Source organism: Corylus avellana, chromosome ca5, assembly GCF_901000735.1.
Source record: "Corylus avellana chromosome ca5, CavTom2PMs-1.0".
In the NCBI taxonomy this organism is placed as follows: domain Eukaryota; kingdom Viridiplantae; phylum Streptophyta; class Magnoliopsida; order Fagales; family Betulaceae; genus Corylus; species Corylus avellana.
In genome coordinates this window covers 8022848-8045302 of record NC_081545.1, presented here as the reverse complement: position 1 = coordinate 8045302, position 22455 = coordinate 8022848, and the positions used below count along the sequence as shown (strand labels likewise).

The 22455-nt window shown below is 34.4% G+C and overlaps 2 protein-coding genes across 2 annotated transcripts in view; one reads left to right on the top strand and one right to left on the bottom strand.

The window, feature by feature from the left end:
• LOC132181707 (uncharacterized) overlaps window positions 1-2064 on the bottom strand; it is a 7101-nt gene extending 5037 nt beyond the window's left edge. Inside the window, exons 1-2 of the mRNA XM_059594944.1 lie at window positions 1315-2064; window positions 358-1228 (exon numbers count right to left, since the gene is read on the bottom strand). Of these exons, the coding sequence (XP_059450927.1) occupies window positions 358-1228; window positions 1315-2064 (1621 nt within the window). The remainder of the gene's footprint in view (window positions 1-357; window positions 1229-1314) is intronic.
• Window positions 2065-15255: 13191 nt separating this feature from the next.
• On the top strand, window positions 15256-16605 carry LOC132181249 (transcription factor MYB102-like). The gene is made up of 3 exons (XM_059594380.1): window positions 15256-15413; window positions 15570-15699; window positions 15798-16605. Exons 1-3 carry the CDS (start codon window positions 15281-15283, stop codon window positions 16555-16557), a joined length of 1023 nt encoding a protein of 340 aa, XP_059450363.1. The 5' UTR covers window positions 15256-15280; the 3' UTR covers window positions 16558-16605.
• The last annotated feature ends 5850 nt before the right edge of the window (window positions 16606-22455 follow it).

Below are 22455 nucleotides of genomic sequence, written 5' to 3'. Positions count from 1 at the left end.
TTTAAGAATTTTATAATAAATGTAAATATATATCCTTACAGTTTCTCTCCCTTCACTGGGCTGCCCCTCTATGTTAGATGTTCCGGACCCATTTGGCTGTGAAATCAAACCATTACTCACATTTCCCTAAAAATAAAAAATAAAAAAATAATCAGCAAAGTGTTAAGTGACTTGAAAAGGACCTTGAAAAAAAAAATCAGAAAGGACATGTATAAAAACAAATAGATGAAAGTAACATGCATATGGAATCAGCCAAAAAACCCGTCCTTACATTTCCTTTCTTCTTATAGGACCTACGGTTTGTCTTCAATGGCTCGTGACAAGACCTGATATTATGGCCCACCAACCCACAGTTACCACATCTCACATCATACCCTTGCCTTGTAACTTTATACGGGTGTTGTGGCTCATCCTCAGCTCTTCTTCTGACCTTTCTAGGGCGTCCAGGTTGAGTTCTCACCAAAGGAGGTAGAATGGTGTCAATAGTAACTTTTCGCCATTCCTCAGGCCCAGGCATTGGATGAATAAAAGGGGCATATGCTTTCTTGTATGCATCCATGCGATAACACTCATGCACAAAGTCTTCTGGAGTACATCGATCGGCATAAATGGCAGCACATGCATGAGGGCACGGAATCCCATTGAGTTGCCATCTACCACAACTACATGTCATATTGCTCAGATTTACCACCCTCCTCGAATCGTGGCAGTGGTCTACCTCAAACACAACCCCATCTCGCCAATGGCAAATGTAGTATCTCTGTAGATCTTTCGACCTCTCCAGTTTTTTTTGTATCTTGGGACAAATCTCATTAGTGGATTGCTTAGCTCCTTCTCTTTTAGTGTGAAACCTACACATCAATTGTCTCCTGATTGTGTCTAACATGGTTAGGAGTGGCTTATCCCTAGCATCCTTAATCCATGAATTAAATGATTCAGCAATGTTGTTTGATATCATATCACTTTTACAATGGGTTCCAAATGCATGCCTTGACCAAGAACGTGGATCAATTTTTTCCAAGTACTTGAAAGCTTCTTCGTCCATAACCTTAATCACATTCATGTGGTGGTTGAACCGTGCTTCTATTGTGGCTCTAGCGGCACCAAATAACTCATCTTTAAATGCTCTTCCTTTCCATCCATTACTTTTGAAATTGGCATGTAGATGTCGGATACAAAACCTATGTTCAACTCCAGGATACACTGACTCAAATGTCTCAACAAGTCCCTTCAAATGAAAAAATAAATTATATTAGCATAGTGTCTTTTTAATATAACTCACATACAAAAAAGAAAGTCAAATATAGATTTTACCTTTCGCCTATCAAACATAAAAACCCATCCACGCTCCTCAATAGGGCCAATGCAATCCAAAAGACTATCCATAAACCATGTCCATGAGTCTCTACATTCGGTTTCTACAACAGCATATGCAATTGGGAACATGTCATCATTCCCATCCCTGCCAACTGCACATAATAATTGTCCCCCGTATGAGCCCTTTAAGTGGCAACCATCTAATGCGATTATAGGTCTACACCCAAAAATTAGACCTTTCTTGCAGGCATCCAAGCATACAAACATCCGATGAAAATTAGGTCCATCTTTTAGCAAACCACACATGCTGCCAGGGTTCCATCTTTGCATTGCTGCAGCGTAGTCTCGAGAATTTTTGTAGTGCTCAGCCTCATTCCCATACACCTTTTTCATCGCCATTTTCTTGGCTCTATAGGCAACCCATCTTGGGATTGTAATATTATAGTCCCTCTTAATTTGCTCTCTTAAAGCATACTCAGTCCATGTGGGGTCATCCCTAAAATTCTCAAGATAGTGATTCGAAATCCAATTAACATCAGCTTTTTTGTTCTCATGATGGGTGCCACAATTGTGTGTTGGTTTGAAGGTCTTAATTTGAATGGAATCTCGCGTGTTTGACCACGATGCATGAATTCGCCACCCACATTTCAGTTTGCACTCCGCTGTCACCCGTATTTTATCGTTGCGTTTGTACACAAAATCGAACCCATTTTGAATGGAATAAGTTTTGATGGCAGCCTTAAACATGGATGTACTGGGAAACCTTAGCCCCTTTTTTAGCTTTATTTTCCCCTTCAAATCATGCTCAGTGAATTCTGGGTATTTTATCTTCTTCTTGCGCCGAATCCGAGTGGCCTGCTCTTCATTAGATTCGGATTATAAACTCTCCACATCCCCATCACTACTAGCGGAATCGGATGGCACAACTTCGCCATCATCTACATTTGAGGATATACCAAGCCCAAACCACTCAAATTTTCCATGTACATTATCTTTGTTTTTACCTCTCACAACTGTTGTGTAAAGTTCTTCATCCTCAGCATCAGTTGTCTCGTAATCACTTAGTTTTGAATGATCGTCTGACTCCCCACTAGAAGGTTCATAATCAGCATCATCAGAGGAGTCCTCCCCAACCACTTTTTCAACACCAGCATCTTGTAGATCTCCCCCAACCGCTAAACATAATTCCGAAGGCTCAGCTAGCTGTTCGGCTGGTTCAATTAAGTTTGGCTGATCGGTATCATGCTTGACATATAGGTGCAACACTCTTCTTTTCTCCATTAGTATCCTCCCAATCAAGTTGACAACATCATTATCATTACGGATGTGAGCAAGTCCATTATCTGAAACTTCATCATCAAGCTTATACCAATAACTAATATAATTCGTGTAACCCAATTTCTTTAGCTCGTATGCCCACTCAGTAATCGACAATACGTCTACATCAATATCTCCTTGGTCCAAAATCCGCCCTCCGACATAGCACATGCGTAAAAATTCAGGAGAACCGCCATGGTAAATGAGAACTCTCACCATTTCCTAAAATAAATAAATAAATAAAATTAAAAAAAAAAAAAATGTAATCTTAGATGTAATTAGTGTGGTCCCTATAACTGCAACTAGAAATGGGTGTTAGAAAACCTCATTGATTACGTAAATTTTATTTTATTTTTCAGCAAGTAAGGGTGCCATAACTTGGTTTGGACTTTGGAAAGTCTTTTGAAATTTGGTTTCTCAACCAAATATACTAGCGAATTGCGGGTTAAAAGAAAGAAAAATAGTGCATGTTGCAAGCTTATATATATATATATATATATATATAAAGAGAAAGTGTAGCCTTACGTAAGAACTAAAAAAGGTGGGTCATAAAGAGTCAAACAACAAAGTTACAAAACTGTAGGCTTAAGATAGCTAACTTGCAGTTAAACGAAAAAACAAAAAAAAAAAAAAACAAAAGAAGAAGTAGGTAGCTGGCGTGCATGTGGACCTATGGTACAAAAACAGTCAAACACTAAAACTTAATTAAACGGTGCGTTTATGAAAGGCAATTTTCATCGTCTTCTTTATTTTCCTCTAATCTCAACCTAAAAGCAAAAAGGTATAAACAATGGCAGAAAAAATTCAAACCTAAAAATTTCATTGAGAGATTAGAAGGTAAACCCACGATTTAAGATGAATTTTCATTTAACAGAAATACAAACACAAATGATTTGAAGATGAATCGACAACATGGAAGGTAAATTTCACCATAGTTGAAAAGGTTTCTTGCTTACCGCCGTCTAAGTGACTTGAAGTGGCGGTGCTCTGAACACGAACAAGTGGTACGGAGCAGAGTCACGATTTGCCTTCCACGCCTGCTAGTGGAGGCACAAGCTTAATTGGGTGAAGATGTTGAAGAACACAACGTGAAGAAGAAAAAGAAGCCGGCGGTGCTCGTATTAATAAAATGGTATAATTAGGTTTTTTTAAAATATTTTACTTGTGTTTGACGTGGAGTAAATCTGAGGTGGAAATATTAGTTGGCATAATAATATGACATGGAAAATTTAATTACACTTTTTAAAAGTCATAAATAAAATATAACATGTGTCATATTTTTATTGGATGTGACGTGGCACACTAACGGAATCCGTTAAGTTAATGGATGGAATTTAACTGCAGGGACTAAATTATTTTTATTGCATACCACAGGGACCTCTGAGTTCGTTTTGATATCACAGGGAGTAAATTGTAAATCAGGTAAACCACAGGGACTAATTTTGCATTTTTCCCTTAATTATAATCAACCCATAAATAGAGAATATTTGATATCAGCATAATTATGGAATATACGGAAAATATTATATATTTTCTATATATTCTAACATCCCCTCTTAAATTCAATGTGGAATATTCTGAAACCTTGAGTTTGAAATTAGAAACAATGATGACGGCGGTGGAGGAAGTGGGAAACGGGCCGTAGATGGTAACAACTGTCGGATGAGATAGCGGTTGACGGGGGGCCAGCAACGACGACAGGTGGCGGTTGGTGAATGCAGATTCAAAAGGGCCAACAATGAGCCAAAACTAAAAAATGGGCCGACAATAGGCCAGGGCTAACTAGGGACAAAACATAAAAAGGGCCGACTTGGGCCAAAAAAAAAAAGAAAGAAATTGAGCTCACTTGGGTGGTCATCAGATTGGCGCACCGAACCCGACTGGCGCGTGGTGCGCGTGATGTGGTCATTCTTGCACGTCAATGACGTTGAAGGCCACAAGAAAGTGGTTTTGATACCATGTTGAAATAATTATGATGCAGAAATAATAGCGGAAGCAATATAAAGAAAATGACACAAGGATTCACGGGTTTGGTGTTGATACTTACATCCACCACTCGGAATACCCCTAAGGGTTACATTATGCTCATTAACTTTTTTTGTCTACAATAAAAAGGTCTCTATTTATAGGGCAATGTCTAAATACAAGTATAGTAATCAAATCCCCTCGATTTGATTACAATCTCAATATTTGATTACAATCAACCCATAAATAGAAAATATTTGATATCAGTATAATTATGGAATATACAAAAAAATATTATATATTTTTCATATATTCTAACATCCCCCTCAAACTCAAGGTGAAATATTCTGAAACCTTGAGTTTGAAATCAGGAATAATGATGACGGCGGTGGTGGAGGCGGGGAATGGGCCGTAGATGGTGACGATTGCCGGATGAGATAGATGTTGGCGGGCAGCCAGCAACGACGATAGGTGGCAGTTGGTGAATGTAGATTCAAAAGGGCCAATAACGAGTCAAAACTCCAAAAGGGGCCAACAATGGGCCATGGTTGACTAGGGCCACATCATAAAAAGGGCTGACTTGGACCAAAAAAATAAAAAAGAAAATGAGCTTACTTGGGCAGTTATCAGATCGGCACACCGAACCTGACCGGCTCGTGGTGTGCGTGATGTGGTCACTCTTGCGCATCAATGACGTTGAAGGCCACAAGAAAGTGGCTTTGATACCATGTTGAAATAATGATGATGCGAAAATAATAGCGGAAACAATATAGAGAAAATGACACAAGGATTTATGGGTGGTTCGGTGTTAGACATCTACATCCACCACTCAGAATACCCATAAGGGTTACATTGTGCTCATTAACTTTTTTTTGTCTACAATACAAAGGTCCATATTTATAGGGCAATGTCTGAATACAAGTATAGTAATCAAATCCCTTTAATTTGATTACAATCCCAATATTTGATTACAATCAACCTATAAATAGATAATATTTGATATCAGCATTATTATGGAATATACAGAAAATATTATTTATTTTTCATAAATTCTAACATGACTAAATTCTTGTGCTTAAAAAATTTTGATTACATTGATTAAGGATTAAAAAAAAAATGCCCGAGCTCGATGCTTGTGCAAGACGTTTTAGCCTAGCTTAAATTCTAATTAGTGATTCTTTCACAGATTTCGAGGATGGTGAGTCTCTGAAGATTATTTGGAGGAGCCTTGTGACTCGGATGAGTAAACTAATACAAACACTTGTTACTTCATATTACTTCATTAACATAACTACTTTATATGATAAACATAGATATTCATAACTCACATAAAATATGTTTAAGAGCAATGCGAACTTTATTTATATGAAAACATGAGATAGAAAACAAATTATGTAAAATTGGAGTTTGTAAATGCATGCATGTAAACAACAATATTAATTGTATCGTATGACATGGTGCTTCATGCACAAATAAAGGCTATGGGCTGCGATTATATGGGTTAATCCTTTTGGTTAAGAGATTTATATTTATTGTTCGGCCTTGGTGCCAATGATTTATAGGTGACCAACGCAACTATGTTTGATTGGTGGTTACAACGACAATGTCCTTAGTAGTATGGATCACCCAAGTTTAAATTCGGTCGAGCCACAAACAATGACAATGTGTAGCAACATGGTATTGTACTATAAGTTCTTTAGGATAGTGACAACCCTTCTACCATATAAGGAGTCAAAGGCTTGGATAGACCATATTGAATACACTATGATTTGTTCACTTGATTATCATATATCTTATATTTATATTGCATACACATGTTTTATGACTGATGAACGATGTCACATATTAATGTTTAAGAAGTTTTTATTCAAACTAAGTTCACAAATATGATAACTTTTAATTTTGTTTATTTTTACTCACCGAGTCATAGACTTACACTTTATCTTTTCCACTTGTAAAAGATTCGTGTTTTATAGTCATTAAGCCTTTTGAAAATGGATATTGGCCGGGGACCCAACCAGGAGGCTAGCTTTGGACTGCCTAACTAAGTTGATCTTTGAGGAGTTAAACCAATTTTTTAGTGGAAAGTTGTGGCGAAATTTTGATGACCTTCTTCGTGATACCATTTTGGGTTTTCTTTGAGTGAACTATCAGTTTTATGGTAACCCTTTGATGAATCGGTAGATTTTCTTATCTTAGATTATGACTGTCTACTAAGATATGATCTGTAATAATTGATTACGACTTGTTGATGGGTCGAAGACCAATACTTTAATGCTTATCTTTATGTTTTATTATTTTGTAGTTGCACTAGTACAGTTATTATTGTCGATATTATATTCTTATTATGATATTAGAAAATTCTTCTGTTGTAGGCTCTTTGATGATGGCTTAAAATCTCCGAAGTCTTATTCCTTGGAAGAATTTGACTGAGAGGCATACCAAGAGATAGTTACATGTTACTTATTTCTTGGGGAGTTACAATTACGAATGGGCTGGTGATTAAAAGAAGTTCTTGTGTTCTCAACTCATGGCCTATATAGATGGTGACTGGGCTAATTGCTTGGATGACTGTAAGTTTACTTCAAATTTCTGTGTTTTTCATGGAAGTTATCTTATTTCCTGGTAATCTAAGAAACAGCCTATGACCTCTCACTCAAGTATTGATTCTGAATATAAGGCAATTGCCAATGTTGCTGCAGAACTGATCACTTGGCGTCAATCTTTACTCTATAAGCTTGGGGTTTACTTAAACTAAGCTCTATTGTTATTTTGTGATATATTGAGGCCGTATATTTAACCTTAAACTCATTGTTTTATGCATGTACTGATGCAGCTCAAATAATGGTTTTTTAGGGGTGTCAAAAATTACCGGGAAACCGGAACCGGAACCGGAAAACCGGGAAACCGGGGTCCTAGTTCCAGTTCCGGTTTGAAAAATCCAAAAACCGAGTACCCCGGTTATGGTACCGGTTTTTGGTACCCGATTTTTACCGGGAATACCGGAACCGAGTTTCCATTTTATTTAATAATATTTATATATTAATATATATATTATATATATTAATATTTTTTACACTTAGGTTTAGGTTTAGGGTATTTTCAAAAATTAAATTTTTATTTTTAAGGCCCAAATAGGCAAAAACATTGATTTTTTAGGATTTTTGGACTTTTTTAGGTTTATTTTTTAATTATTTGGAACAATCACAACAAAGCTCCTTTAATTTAGACAAAGAAACTAATAGGTTCTTTAAAAAATGGGCCAACTTATGAAAAAAAAAAAAAAAAAGGCTTATTTTAGGCCCAATACTTAAAATAAGCCCAAAAACCAATTTTTTTGAAAACCCGGTTACCGGACCGGGTAAAACCGAAACCGGCCTGTAATCGGGGTCCCGGTTTCTCAAAATTGAGAACCGGGGTACCCCTGTTCCGGTTCCGATTTTGGCCAAAAACCGGGAAACCGAACCGGGTTGACACCCTGATGGTTTTTGGTAGTGCACTCGAGTGCACTAAAGTGCGATCGAGCGCACCTGTGCTTGTTACGCCCTGTGATTGCGATCGATCACAATATTGAGCGCACCTGCTCTCTAAAACTGTGATCGAGCGCACGCGTGCTACAATCGAGCGCATGCTGGGCATTATGTTAATTTTCTGCATTTTTTATTTTCTTAAACCGACTTTATGTTATTACTTTATTAGGGTTAGGGTTTTGAGAGTCTTTATTTCGTTATTTTATTATGTTTAGAGTTTTAGGGGTATTTATGTCATATTTTATTAGGTTTTGGGTTTTAGGGTATAAATATATACTTATGGCCTCCATAGAAAAGGAGTTGTTATTTATTATTGATTCTGTTGAATGAGAATTACTCGTAGGTGAGTTTTCTTTATATTTTTCCTTGAAATCATAGATAAACTCTATATTTTGAGAAGAATTCTTAGGTCATTGATAGACTCAAGATCTCGATTTACATATCTGCTGTTTTATTGTTGTTCTTCATTGCAGCCCACTAAGTCATGCTGCATCAGTTGGTATCAAAGCTCAATTACTTTCCATGAATGGGGAGGAGCAACCGCTTTGCAAACATAAATGAGGTGCACGTGCATACGAAGATAGCATGTAAGGAGCAACCGAAAATTCGCTTGCGGCACATAAGTGGTGGGCCGAACGGTTGTCGTCGCCAACCAAGACCGCGATTCACGAAGGCGGAAGGCAAATTTATTGCTGAACATTGGCAACACGGAGGATCGATTCAAGGCTATGATGGATCAAATTGAAGACCTCACTACCCAATTATCCAACTTGAGTGGTCAACATGGGAACAGATCTAGAAACCTGTTTGCGGAGCGTCAAACGTACGGACGTCAGTACCTTGCGCAAGCTCATGCCACTCGGCGGGTGAGTATATTCGAACTCAAAATTCCGAAATTCGATAGGGAAACCCAACAAATTTCTGGATTAGGTGTTGGCTGTTGAAGAAGTTTTTGAATTCAACGGGGTGCCCCGATGAACAATGAGTCTCTTTGGTGGTACACACATTCTAGGGAAGAGTTGGTGCGTGGTGGCAACAACTGAAGAAAAGTAGGAAGCGGGAAGGCAAATTGAAGATCAATAGTTGGGAGAAACTATTAAAATATATGCGGGTCGCTTTCTTGCCCCATAGTTATACTATGGGCCAGAAGTCGCAAAATTGGAGACAATGATCTATGACTGTGACAACGAAAATAGAAAACTCCTACAAAAAATAGTTATTTAGGGAAACATGGAGTAAGGCGAAAAGTCCACGACAGGCTAATTTGACCCCTACTTGCCAACCACAAATCCATAACCTGAATCTATATTCTGTGGAGGAGAAAAAAGAATCTGTGGATGAAGAGTTTCAGGAATCCGAATTCATTGATGAATAGTTCAGACATGAAGCTATTGCAGTTCGTTCGCAAGGATTACAATTCCCCACCAACCTATGATGACAATGTCAGTGTGGAAGAGCCAATTGAAGGACCTTTGGCATCTGACCTAGAAGACAAGTACGAAGAGTATGGGTTTTCTCCCATGTTTGGCAACCTCTACCCTGAAGAAGATGACCAAGAGGAAGAGTACGAAAAAGATGGTTTTTCTCCCATGTTTGGTGGCCTCTACCCCGAAGATGATCAATTGGAAGATGAAGAGCCCACGGGTGACATCGCCAACTATGAAGAGGTTGATAAAGACTTTTCAGGTGAAGTGCCTAATTATAATGATGAAGGGGTTGATTATGTTGATTTCCTTGGTGTTGAAAGTATTTTAAATTCTCCTAACAACAATTGTGGTGAGTTCAATGCGGATGAGGAAAATTATATGCTCACAAGGGAAACAGCGGTTGACTTGTCCTTGAGTATCTTCATGGCACATGAATGGGAGAAGGAACGAGAGAAGAACGGCAAATCTGAAATATTGCCAAGTGGTGTGCGGGGATTTCACAACAAACATTGAGGTACTTCGATGATGAGAAGCGTCACGCTTATTGTGGGGTGTTGTCTTGTTTTGATCTCGAGGAAGAGCGAGTGGAATGAGTTGACTGGACATCCGAAAGACCGTGGAAAGAATCGGCCGAATTCGAGAATGAATTCTCTCCAACCAGGGCAGAATGATGTAGCGTGGATAATGGCTTCTGGTAGTGCGCTTGATTGCACTGAATCGCGATCAAGCGCACCAGCGCTCATTACGCCCTATGACTGCAATCGATCACAATATCGAGCGCACCTGCTCTCTGGAACTGCGATCGAGCGCCCGCGTGCTGCGATAGAGCGCACGCGGGGCATTATGCTAGTTTTCTGCATTTATATTTTGAGAAGAATTCCTAAGTCATTGATAGACTCAAAATCTAGAATTACATATCCGCTGCTTTATTATTATTCTTCGCTGCAACCCACTAAGTCACGCTGCATCATGTACCAAATACATTTCTAAGGTATTGTTTTATAATAGCTCTAGAGGCTATTGTGTATATCTGTGTCATAGACATATAGTGTTGGGGCCATAGAGTTTTCAACTTATATCTTTGGCATTGTATGATTGAGCATTTTACTCCATATTGATTTTATTTCAATGAAATAACTCGTTTGTTAAAATAAAATAAAAAATAAAAAATAAAGAAAAGTTGACAATAATAGGTGAGAGTCAAGTTGACAGCAACGACTCCTTGCCTTCAGTGATTTGTTTCCTTTCCAAGTTATTCTCTGTACAAAATTATATAAATAAAAAGCCAACACTCAATGTATTCATGGGCCAACACTCACTGTATTCATGGGCCGATTACAACTATTCTAAAGTTTTATTTCCATTATACTAACCAAGATAAATTCCAATTCCAATACCCCAGCTGAAAATGAAAACCCATCACCCAAGTTTCCTTCTCTACTTTTTTTATTTTTTTATTTTTATTTAATTATAATCTTGCTTGACTCGTGTGAATAAATCATCAATCCTAGAGTTACTAACCCAAACCCTATACGAATGTGCAGCACGGTGGCGAAGGAAACAGGTTGATTGACACCAACACAACTAACAATAAACTGATCTACGAGTAATTTTGTCATGTGGAGGATAAACCAGCACCACAAGATTACACTACGTGTCGTCTGTGTTTATGATTATCCGACAACATAATATAATTTTTACGTAAGTGAGATTTTGTAGTACAACTTCTATGCTTCGTATATATACCACCTTATAATTTCATAGTATAAAAAATGTGCATGAAGAACATATAATAATAAGGGTAAATAAATTAAATCAAACCACACATACGTACCCCATATTTGAATTAAACAAATCCAAATATTGCTCAAAGTTTGTTCGAGTGTTGGACACCTCACAGCAAATAATAATTAATTAACAAATAATAACTACAAAGTTTACATAAAACTAATTAATATTAAATTAATTTCATACACATAGATGATGACTATGTAGGGTGAGCCATGCAGAATCAAACCCTAGATTTGCGACAAGTAATTACCTAAAGCTGCATGCTATGTAAGCATATCTATTAAATACATGAACAAATCCTTTAAATAGAAATTATGGTGACGAAACATTGCATGAACTTTCCACACGAAGGTCTACTGGAGATATGGTAGCTAGCCACGAAAAGGGAAAAGGAGAATCATTTTTTTAATTTATTTATTTATTTACAAGAATTAATGCAGCCATGTGTCATCTTAGCCATAACAGTTTTGAGACCTTGTGGGTGATGTTTGAAAGAAGAGATGTCTTCTAGACACCAGACAGTGAGATATGATAAAGATTGAGATTTGCTTCCTACTTGATATATATTTTTGTATATATGTTTATTGGTGTGTATTACGTACGTAGTTGTTTGTGTATGTGTGTGAAACCACATGTATAAAATTTTGGATAGAGTATTCTTTTAAATTGATTAAAAAAAGTTCTTCCAATTAATTTATTTTATTAAATTACCATATGTCCCTTGAGCATGTAACAAACACGTACTATTTTAATATAATCTTATTAATCATATTAAAAAAAAAAGTGATTTTCACATATTAAATGACACTTGATAATTTTATAAACTTAGTCTGGCTGCTAGCTAGTCTAGCGATCCGTCTTAGTCGTCCCCGGTTTCTGAAACAAGGTTTTTGTAGTAATCGGATCAATTGGATTGTACCTTTTAAACTCTATCAATCAATTGCATTGATAAATGAAATAGATGTAGATCAAAAACAAATGTTTTTGAATCTTCTAGAGTGTTTCTTGAAGCAAAGAAAGAAAGGTTAAGAAGCAAGTAAATAATAGCATTTTGACCGTAGGGCAAATCTCTCTTGATAGAGTAAGAATATAATAATATTTGACCAATTTCTGTGTTTGTTAGATAGAAGTGGATGAGATGCAGCACCAGATTTTCAATGGCTTTGAATTTGGTTTCTCAGATGGAGTGTAAGGCTTAGATGCTACCGCAGATGAAGCAACATGCTTCGTCTGCAAGAAGGGACAAATGTCAAAGAGAGATGGCTTTAGTTGAGAGAGTCGGGGGATGGTTGACTTTTGTTGTTGGAGGTAGAGAGGACACCTGTCACTGCTACAAACGTGGCTGGATTCTACAGGCAGGATTTTGAAAAGGTTCCAGCGTGGATAGTTGGCGGGTTGTAGGTATAAACATTTCATCATCTGTTAAAAGAGCGACACTTCATCTTCTTTGCTTACTCAAAAGATTATCCTTAGAAGAGGGAAGAAAGTGTAGTGAAAAATTTTCTTTAATATATACAGCTTAAGCATTAGGCTTGATGGGATATCACATGCACATTCATGTTTTTGTCTCTCAAGATAAAAGATTATGGTTCCATGCATATATATTACAAGTTCTTTATAATATCGTCCCATAAAATAATTCACATAATACCTATTTTCATAAAATATAAATTATTATACTAATTTAGGGGAAACTTCACTTACCCCCCTATACTTTCGCGCTTTTTGCAGACACCTCCCCATTGTTCAAAACCTCTCACTTTGGTGTATCAAACTTTCGTTTCCTTTCAAATATCCCCCTACCGTTAGCTTTTGACCTTTCTACCCCTAAATTTTTTTTAAAAAAAATTATTTTTTAATAAAAAATAAGGGCACGATTGTAATTTTTCACCCTTTCCGTTAGGATTTAACAGAAAATCCTAACGGAAGGGGCAAAGTGAAAGGAAACGAAAGTTGGATACATCAAAGTGAGAGGTTTTGAACAATGGGGGGGTGTCTGCAAAAAGCGCGAAAGTATAGGGGGAGTAAGTGAAGTTCCCCCATTAATTTATAAAGAATTTATAGTAAACATTATTGTACTCCAAACATTTTTCCCGCAACATATCGTAGCTCGATCTAGGCTGGGTAGCAGATTAATTTGTGGAGCTTAAATAATTATTAATTTAATTATTTGGCATTTATATATGGAGGTTATGAAATATAAAATGGAAGGCTGGCTTCTTCACTTAAATCCTCTTTCCAAATAAATGAAGACAAATTTGGATCACATATACTTCAATCTATTAATTACTAGAATATTGGGTAAAACGGATTATCAATTTTAATGAAGAACCAACACTTGTTAATATATGATTGGACATGAAAAGGTTAAATTCTAAAAAGCTCTTAATTTGTGACTCATCATTAATGATCGTGCACGTAATTATTTGATTCCCAAAAGAAAAAGGAATGGTCGTCATGTAAACACATTTCGTTTGAAATGGTCAAGTAACATTATTTTCAAATCAGAAGGTTTGAACTAACTAGATTCCTAATTATCCAAAGGGAAAAGTGAAATAGAAACAGTACGTGATCATGATGACATATATGACAAGCAGCGGCGCAGATGGCCTTTTACTGGATATAAAGTGAATACCAACTTTTTTTAAAAAAAAAATTAATAAATAAAAAGAGTTTATTGAATTAATATTTTTTTTAAAAGTACTTAATTTTCACATGCTTTTTAAAAAAATACATATACAACATTTTTCTATTAATCCTATTAAAAATGCATACATATGTTCTAAAGACAAATTTCTCTTTTTTCTTAAGCCGTCCCATAAAAGAATTAAAGAGAGATTTTGATGTTCTTTCTTTTGTTTGAGTGTGAGGTTTTGAGTGTATTGAAGCTTTAAATTGTGAGTTTTTTTTTTTTTGGATCCTAAATTTTTTCCTAACCTATATCAAAGAAAATTAAATTAAGAAAAAAGGGGTAACTTTACTTAAACTTTAACTCGAATTGACAAACCCCTCTTAAACTTTAAAATCTCTCAATTTAGTCTTCTGAACTTTCAATTGCAATCAATTTGGACCCATCCGTCAGATTTTAAATGTTAAATGACGTTTATACCCCTAATTTTTTTATAAAATTTCAACTTTATCTTTAATTCCAATGCCTTTTTTTATTAAAAACAAAAAAACAAAAATCAATGATATTTTAGTCTTTTTGGTATTTTTAACGGCTAAATTTGACGGATTGGAATGGCTCAAATTAAGAGCAATTGAAAGTTCATAGGACTAAATTGAGAGATTTTGAAGTTTAGGAAAAGTTTGTTAAATCAAGTGAAAGATCATGGGTTTTTAGTGAAGTTAAATAAAATAAAATAAAAAATAAATAAATAAATGAAGAGGAAGAAAAAAAAAATGATAGTGGCGGACACAAGCAAAAAAGAAAGAATGACAAAGAATGAACGAATGAAACAGGGAAACAATTTCTCCACCATCCTGACAGGAGACCTAACTATACCTTATAACCCAATCAGTCTCCATTTGAGGTTGAAGGAAAATTGTCAAACCACCCCAAAACATAGTTTTCATGATCCCATTCACACAAAATTACCAAATGACCCCCCATTAATTTCCAGGGCACGTGTCAACCTTATGCATGCATGCTGCATGAATAACATATAAAATATTCACATGTGCATTATTGTTCATTCTATGTACACACTGTCCTATGCATGACATATCTATGTATGTATTCCATCCTCATCATACTACATACCAAAATAGAGAAACACATGGCATGAGGCCGGTGCCAAATCCTTTTGACTTCAATGCATATCCTACACTCTATATATATGAAGGTCGTCCACACCCATTTGGATCATCAAAAAGTACACTTTTCCCTCGCTCTCCGTACATTCGAAGCTCCTTTACATCCATATTCTAACAATGGGAAGAGCTCCTTGTTGTGACAAGAATGGTCTCAAGAAAGGTCCATGGACTCCAGAGGAAGATCTCAAGCTCACCAACTTCATTCAGCTCCATGGACCAGGCAATTGGAGAACCCTTCCGAAGAATGCAGGTATAATCATCCTTCTTGCCCTACTTCTTTCTGTTTGTGTTTGTGTGTGTTTTTTCAGGCTTCGTCTCGGCTAGATTCCTGAAATACTGTGCATAGTTTTCTTTTCACACGGGTCAAGTAGAACTTTATTTATTTATTGCTCTTTTAAATGTAAAGGGTTGCAAAGATGTGGAAAGAGTTGCCGTCTTCGATGGACAAACTATCTGAGGCCTGATATCAAGAGAGGAAGATTCTCATTTGAAGAAGAAGAGACAATAATCCAATTGCACAGCATCTTAGGAAACAAGTAAGATATATGACAACAATTATTCTCCTAGCCTCTGAATTTTATTTGATTTTTTTAAAAAAGATAATTGGCTAATTAATCTTCTTCTTATACAATAGATGGTCAGCCATAGCAGCTCGCTTGCCTGGAAGAACAGACAATGAAATAAAGAATTACTGGAACACCCACATCAGAAAAAGGCTGCTAAGAACAGGAATTGATCCTGTGACTCATGCTCCTCGCCTTGATCTTCTTGACATATCATCCATCATAACCTCATCTTTATGCAATAATCCTTCTCTTCTCAACATGTCAAACTTTTTAGGCACTACTCAAGCCCTCATGAATCCAGAGCTTTTAAAGCTAGCCACCGCTATCTTATCACTGAAACAACAAAACCAAATGCCCTTTTCAAAAGATCTGCAGGACCAACTTTGCAATTCCTTATTGCTAGACCAACTCCAACCATTACAACAACTCAATCAATATCAACAAGGATTTTCGTCAGAGATGATCACAAACCAACTACTCATGCAAGCCAATATGGAAAATTTAGGTAATAATTCCCAAGAAAATTCAACACCGTCAAGCCTAAATGACGGATTTGTTTCCCAGCAGCCAAACAACATGTATTGCAGCTCGAATGCTACGGTTCCTCATGATCTGCCGGAAAATTCAAATTTCCAGTCGTTCTACAACAGCAATCAGAACTTCAGCTTTGATCAATCTGTTGTGTCAACGCCAATGTCTAGCTCTACTCCCTTGAATTCTTCATCCACATTCATCAACAGCAGCACTGAAGATGAAAGGGAGAGCTATTGCAGCGACTTGTTGAAGTTTGAAATTCCAGAGAGTTTGGACCTCGATGAATTCATGTAATCAATAGATATAGCTAGATATATTATAAAAATATGAGTGATGTATTTTATGTTTGATTTTATATGTAGTGGATGTTGATAATGAAATTCATTGTTTTTTGCTCACCTATTCCTGTCTCTGCCTAAAAAATAGTATAATTCCCAACCCAAAAATTGAAAAGAACAAAATTTATTCTTACTATCATCATGTTTATTGCATTATGAGAACAAACAAGAAGTTGTACATGAAGAAGGCCAGGAGAATTTAAATGGGACTTCGAGCATATACATGTACCTTTACCTCTACAAATGAAATTAAAATATTGGCCGATATAGAGTGAAAAGGGCAAATATTACCTGTAGCATGCATAATTATGATAAAGCTATTTTGAGCAACAATTTTTCAAGACTATGATTTTAGCAAAGCAGTCCAATTTGCTTCAAAAGTACCATTAATTTTTTTTTTTAATTAGATGCGAAAAGAATCAACCAATGCCATATATATATATATATATATATATATATATATATATATAATCTTAATTATAAATGTTATTCATGACCCTAATTTCCGTTAAATTTGTTAGGGCATGCTCAGGCCAGACCCATATATTATATATATGTTCAGTAGAACGGGGGCCAATAAGCCTTCGTGCCAACATTAATATTAACCTTACACTCTTTGATAACTCCTTTACAGCTTGCTAACACGTATCAATGAGTAATACTACAAGTCTCTCTTGTATCTCTCTAAGAATAATATGGCTTTTAAAATCACCATTGGGCTTGTGATTGATCATTATTGAATTTTGATCAAATAGTAATTTTAAGAGCCACATCATTATTAGATAAACACAAGAAAACTAACACAAGAAGGACTTGTAAAACTACTCCATATCAACATATAATTAGAAACACCGAAACTATTAAAAAAAATGACACATTTTAATCGCATGCGCCATCAAATTTTAAATGAGTTGTAGGGATGACATTTTTTGAAAATATATCGGAAGCCTTGCCTTAAATATGTCTTCTATATAAAATCTTGATGATGATGTACTTTGTTATAAAATTTTAATCTTTCTTTGGTGGACATAAGCAACCTTATCCAATATGCAAGTTTAGAATCAAATCTAAGTCAAAATTAACCAAAGTTTGTTTGTGAGATAGTTGGCTGCTTGCTCAACAAATTATTTCCCCTTTCTTCAAAGTTGGTCATTTAGTTAATTAAATTGGTCTTGTATATATAGATACGCAAAACATATTATCGCTCAACTATATATAGTAAATTTATATTATATTGTATATTCTTGTTATAATTTCCTCGATATGTTGTCATTTGCGTATAAAGAAATGACTCTAGAACTAGACGAACCTTCCTTGGTTTTTCATTTTGGTACAACGCGGTTTACGTCATCATGCATCATCATCATCTTCTTCTTCTCCCCTCTGCCAGCTTCCTTTTCAGTCTCAACCACCTGCACCACGAAGCAGGCCAGCTCATGAGCCACAACTAGCAGCTCTCCTCCAAAAAGTGTGTTCTTGTCTTTACATGGAACTTTCTTGTCTACCAAACAGCTTTTTCAAGCCGAGAAGGAAAATATTGACTCGGCTGCTACCTTTCGGTATAAGTGTGAATGGTGATGGTACTTTAATTATAATTACATGCAATATTGTATTATTAATTTCTACATGTTTTAAAGGTAAAGACGTCTTTTTTTGACTTTAAGACTACCTTGAGGCTGTTCTAAATTAAATTGAGTTTGGTGATACCATTTCTCATTTTTCATATTATAAGTTCGATTCTAAATCAGAATGTATTATTTGAGAGTTTTTTTTTTTTTTTTTCTAAAAAAAAAAAATAAAAAAATTACTACTTAAAAACTTAGAAAATATGTGTTGTCAAATTGCATGTAAGGGGTGCGTCTTTTAAAAAACGCACTATTTTTTAAAGACTAAACTATAATTTTAAATGTCAAATTGTGATGTAATCATAGTTTAAGAGTCTGTTTGGACTTACGATTTTAAAAAGTTTGATTTTAAAATAGCGATTTTAAAATGCGTGATTTGAAAACGATTTTTAAAAATGCAGTTTAGACTTTAAAATTGCAATTTAGCATTTTAAAATTGTGCGTTTTCAAAAAACCGTTCTCATGTGATTTGAAAATGCACATTTTTTACGTTTTTAAATCGCAATCCTAAATGATTGATTTTCATTGATTTGGTTTAGAATCGCACTTCTTATTTACGAAATCGCAATGTTAAATGCACTAGTCTAAGGGCCCGTTTGGTTTTGCGATTTCAAAAGATGCGATTTTAAAATGTAATTTTTAAAAACACACTTAAGTGTTTAGCAAAAAATCGCAGTTTAACCTCTAAAATTGTGGGTTTTCAAAAAGCGTCTCATTACCTGCAATTTGAAAACGCTTCTCCCAATTTTTTTAAAAACACAATCCCAAACAATTCATTTTCATGGATTTGGTTTAAAATCACACTTTTTATTTAAGAAATTACAATGACAAACACACTCTAACTATATTTTTAAAAATTACGTTTTCAAATCTCATATTTTTTAAAATCATAAACCCAAATAAAATTTGTGTTTTTTTTTTCTCTCTCTCTTTACTGCATTGTCATAAGAGATAGAGAGGAGCGCTTGTTCCACTTACAAAAGCTGTGATCATTACCATTGTTGTGTTGACTTCAAACAAGGAACATTTATTCTACCACAAGTGGGGCAAGGGAAATGAGAGATACATACATCTAATAGTCTCCCAAAGGAAGAAGTTTTTCATGATCATCAATTCTCTTCACATGTTTCAAACGACCTTTTACAAGATTGAACGAAGCATGACACAATTATAATTATTATATATGTTTTAAAATTGGAAGTATTGCTTTTTTGTTCATTATTTTTCTGGTCATTCCTTCATTTCTGACAATACAAAAACACACGTTGCCACAAGTCAAAATAACTTTTATTTGGCAGAGGAAAAAGGTATCAATTATGCACCCTCCTTATCTTTTCCTAATTAAATTATGCATGCACCTCTTGACTTTGCCATGATGACCATTGATTTGTATGCACATTAATTGCCAACTTTGAGAAAGACAGAGAAACACATTGACAAAAGCAATAGTGCCACGACAATGATAAGAAGACACACACCTATCAAGTCCAATACCCGAATATCTTCGGATTTTCAGTAATTTATTATTTAGATGACTATTCATTCGGACTCTAAATATATATATAAGAGTTTTTATAAGATTTATTTGTTCGATTAGGGGGACGGGTTGCTGAAAAATCTGTTTGAATAAGTGAGTTTATAAGAGTTTTTTTATATTTATTGTCTGAATTGTTAGTAATTTAAACAACAAAATTACTAAAAATTTGTATAAATTAATTACACTATTATAGTTTGCAAAAGACAAAAACTATCACAAGCAATGGGAAAATGCAATGCTCAGAAAAATAATTAATGCAAAAATATGATACTAAAGAGTAATGTTACATGTTATACTATTGTCACAATTTCATCATACGGCAGTGATGTGGTAGTGACCATTTGCTCTTAGAGTAAATATTCTTTAAAAAAATAAAAAATAAATAAGAGCATATAAGCACTACCACATCAACTCGATATGGTGAGGATGAAACCATGGTGGCATTTCCCAATACTAAAACCATACATAGAGGGATGATACAACCCTAACTTTTTTGTCCAATATAAGTCTAATTTTTACCTTCTTTTTTATTTAAAAAATAAAATAAAATAAAAAATGAAAAAAATTGTCTGAAACAACCCTATCCATTTTTTGTCATTCTTTTATTTGGCATTTTTTAAAAAATAAAAATGATATATTTCTTCATAAAAATTGTCATTTTTTATTAAAAAAAATGTTATTATTATGAAAAAAAAATACCAAATAAAAAAAGGACAAAAAATGAATAGGATTGCTTCAGATATTTTTTTCATTTTTTATTTTATTATTTTTTTTTAAAAAAAAAAAAAAAGAAAGAGTAAAATTTAAACTTATTTTGAGCAAAAAGTTGGGCTTTAGTATTTCCCTTTCAATTTTCATTTGTAGATTGTAAAATTCTATCACGGAAAGCAATGTTTTGTGGGCCCACACTTATGACCTTGTGGTGTTTTAATAGGGAAGTGGCAGAGCAAGCAAACAGAAAGACTCAACATGGAAAAGCTTACTTAAGGAAAAATAAAATAAAATAAATAAATAAATAAAAGTATAATTGTCGTAAGATGATGTAAAATTAAAAATTAATTATCAATTGTGTTTTTTTTTAACAGTCACATGATCAGTTTGATGAAAGTAATGTGATAATTTACTAAATAACATTACTTAAAAAAATAGTATTATTATTATTTTTATTATTAGGATAATTATATAATAAGTTCTTGAGTCAACCATTAAAATTCAAAATTCTTAAGTTTTTTTTTTTTTTTGAAAATTTACTCTCTAGATCAATCGAAATGACAATAAAATTTCTACCGTCAAAATTTTTTAACAGCCATTAGTTCCAATCAAAACGCACTGTTTCATTTCATTAAAATATTAATTTTTTTATTAATTTAATTTTAAAATTTAAATCTAAAAAAAAAATTAAAGTGGTGGGGTGGTTCGCCGGCCACGCAAACCCTCTGGGGGTGGGGGATGGCAGAGACCCCTTCAATTTTTTTTTTTTTTTAAAGTTTTTTTATTATTTTTTATTTTTAGATTTAAATTTTAAAATTAAATTGATAAAAAAAAATTAATATTTTAATGAAGTGAAATAGTGCATTTTGATTAGAACTAACGGCTGTTAAAAAATTTTGACGATAGGAATTTTACTGTTATTTCGATTGACCCGGGGAGTAAATTTTTTGAAAAAATACAAAACACTTAAGAATTTTTAAATTTGGAAGGGTTGACTCAGGAACTTATTATATAATTACCCTTATTATTATTATTGGCAGAATAACAGTGATATATATACCTGCTAGGCAAATAATTGACATTATTCAATTACACAAAATACGTCTTTTGGTTATTTGAGTGAAATCCAATGTTAGCAACTATAATTTGGTGGTTAGGAACCACACTTCATGAAGCAGAGATTATTAGTTCAAATCCCTCTCCCTCTTTTGTGTGGACATGTCAAAAAAAAAAAAAAAACACTATAATTTGGTAGGCAAATACCATCATTTTATTAAGTTAAATATGTGAGCTTTTTTTAAAAAAAAAAAATTAGGATTGTTTCCATCAAAATTAGGCTTGACATCGGATTGCCCCTTCAAATGAGAAATTTTAATTTCGCCCCTAAAGATGGATGACCACATGGCCACCCCTCGTTTTTTATTGGGGTGGCCATGTAGCCACCTCTATTTTTTATTTTCTTTTAAAGTAATAAGTCAAGAGGAATGCTAAGCTTACAAACAAATTTTACAAAAAAAAATTTACAAATTGATGTGTTACGACATGATTGGATATAAGATAAGTTCAAATTTTGAAAAACCTAATCATGTTGTGCCACATCAGTTTGTAAAAGTTTTTTTGTAAAATTTGTTTGTAAATCTAGCACTCTCCTTTTTTAAAAGCAGTTTTTGAAAAAAAAAAATGTTATAATTGGTAATTATTTTCTGAAAAGTGTTTTTTTTTTTTTTTTTTGATAAGTGAACAGTGTCTTTTTATGTTTGAAAAACAAAAAGTATTTATGAAAATCATTAGCAAACATTGGTCTTAAAATGTCAAATTTGGTTGGTAGTTTGAACAAATTGATGCACCAAAGCTTAACCGAACAAACCAGGTCGGTGAATTTCTTTCTTTCTTCCTCTTTGACAACGCGCAGCAATCTGTTTTTCTTTTCTTAGCAAACAAGCAATGAGTCAACGATCATGGATATTGCTCTCCATATGTT

Excerpts from the sequence above, each read along its gene's own strand:
- LOC132181249 (XM_059594380.1), top strand. The coding sequence starts at position 15,281 with ATGGGAAGAGCTCCTTGTTGTGACAAGAATGGTCTCAAGAAAGGTCCA. Across the intron at positions 15,414-15,569 it reads AACCCTTCCGAAGAATGCAG|GGTTGCAAAGATGTGGAAAG; the intron begins GTATAATCATCC and ends TTAAATGTAAAG. Across the intron at positions 15,700-15,797 it reads CACAGCATCTTAGGAAACAA|ATGGTCAGCCATAGCAGCTC; the intron begins GTAAGATATATG and ends CTTATACAATAG.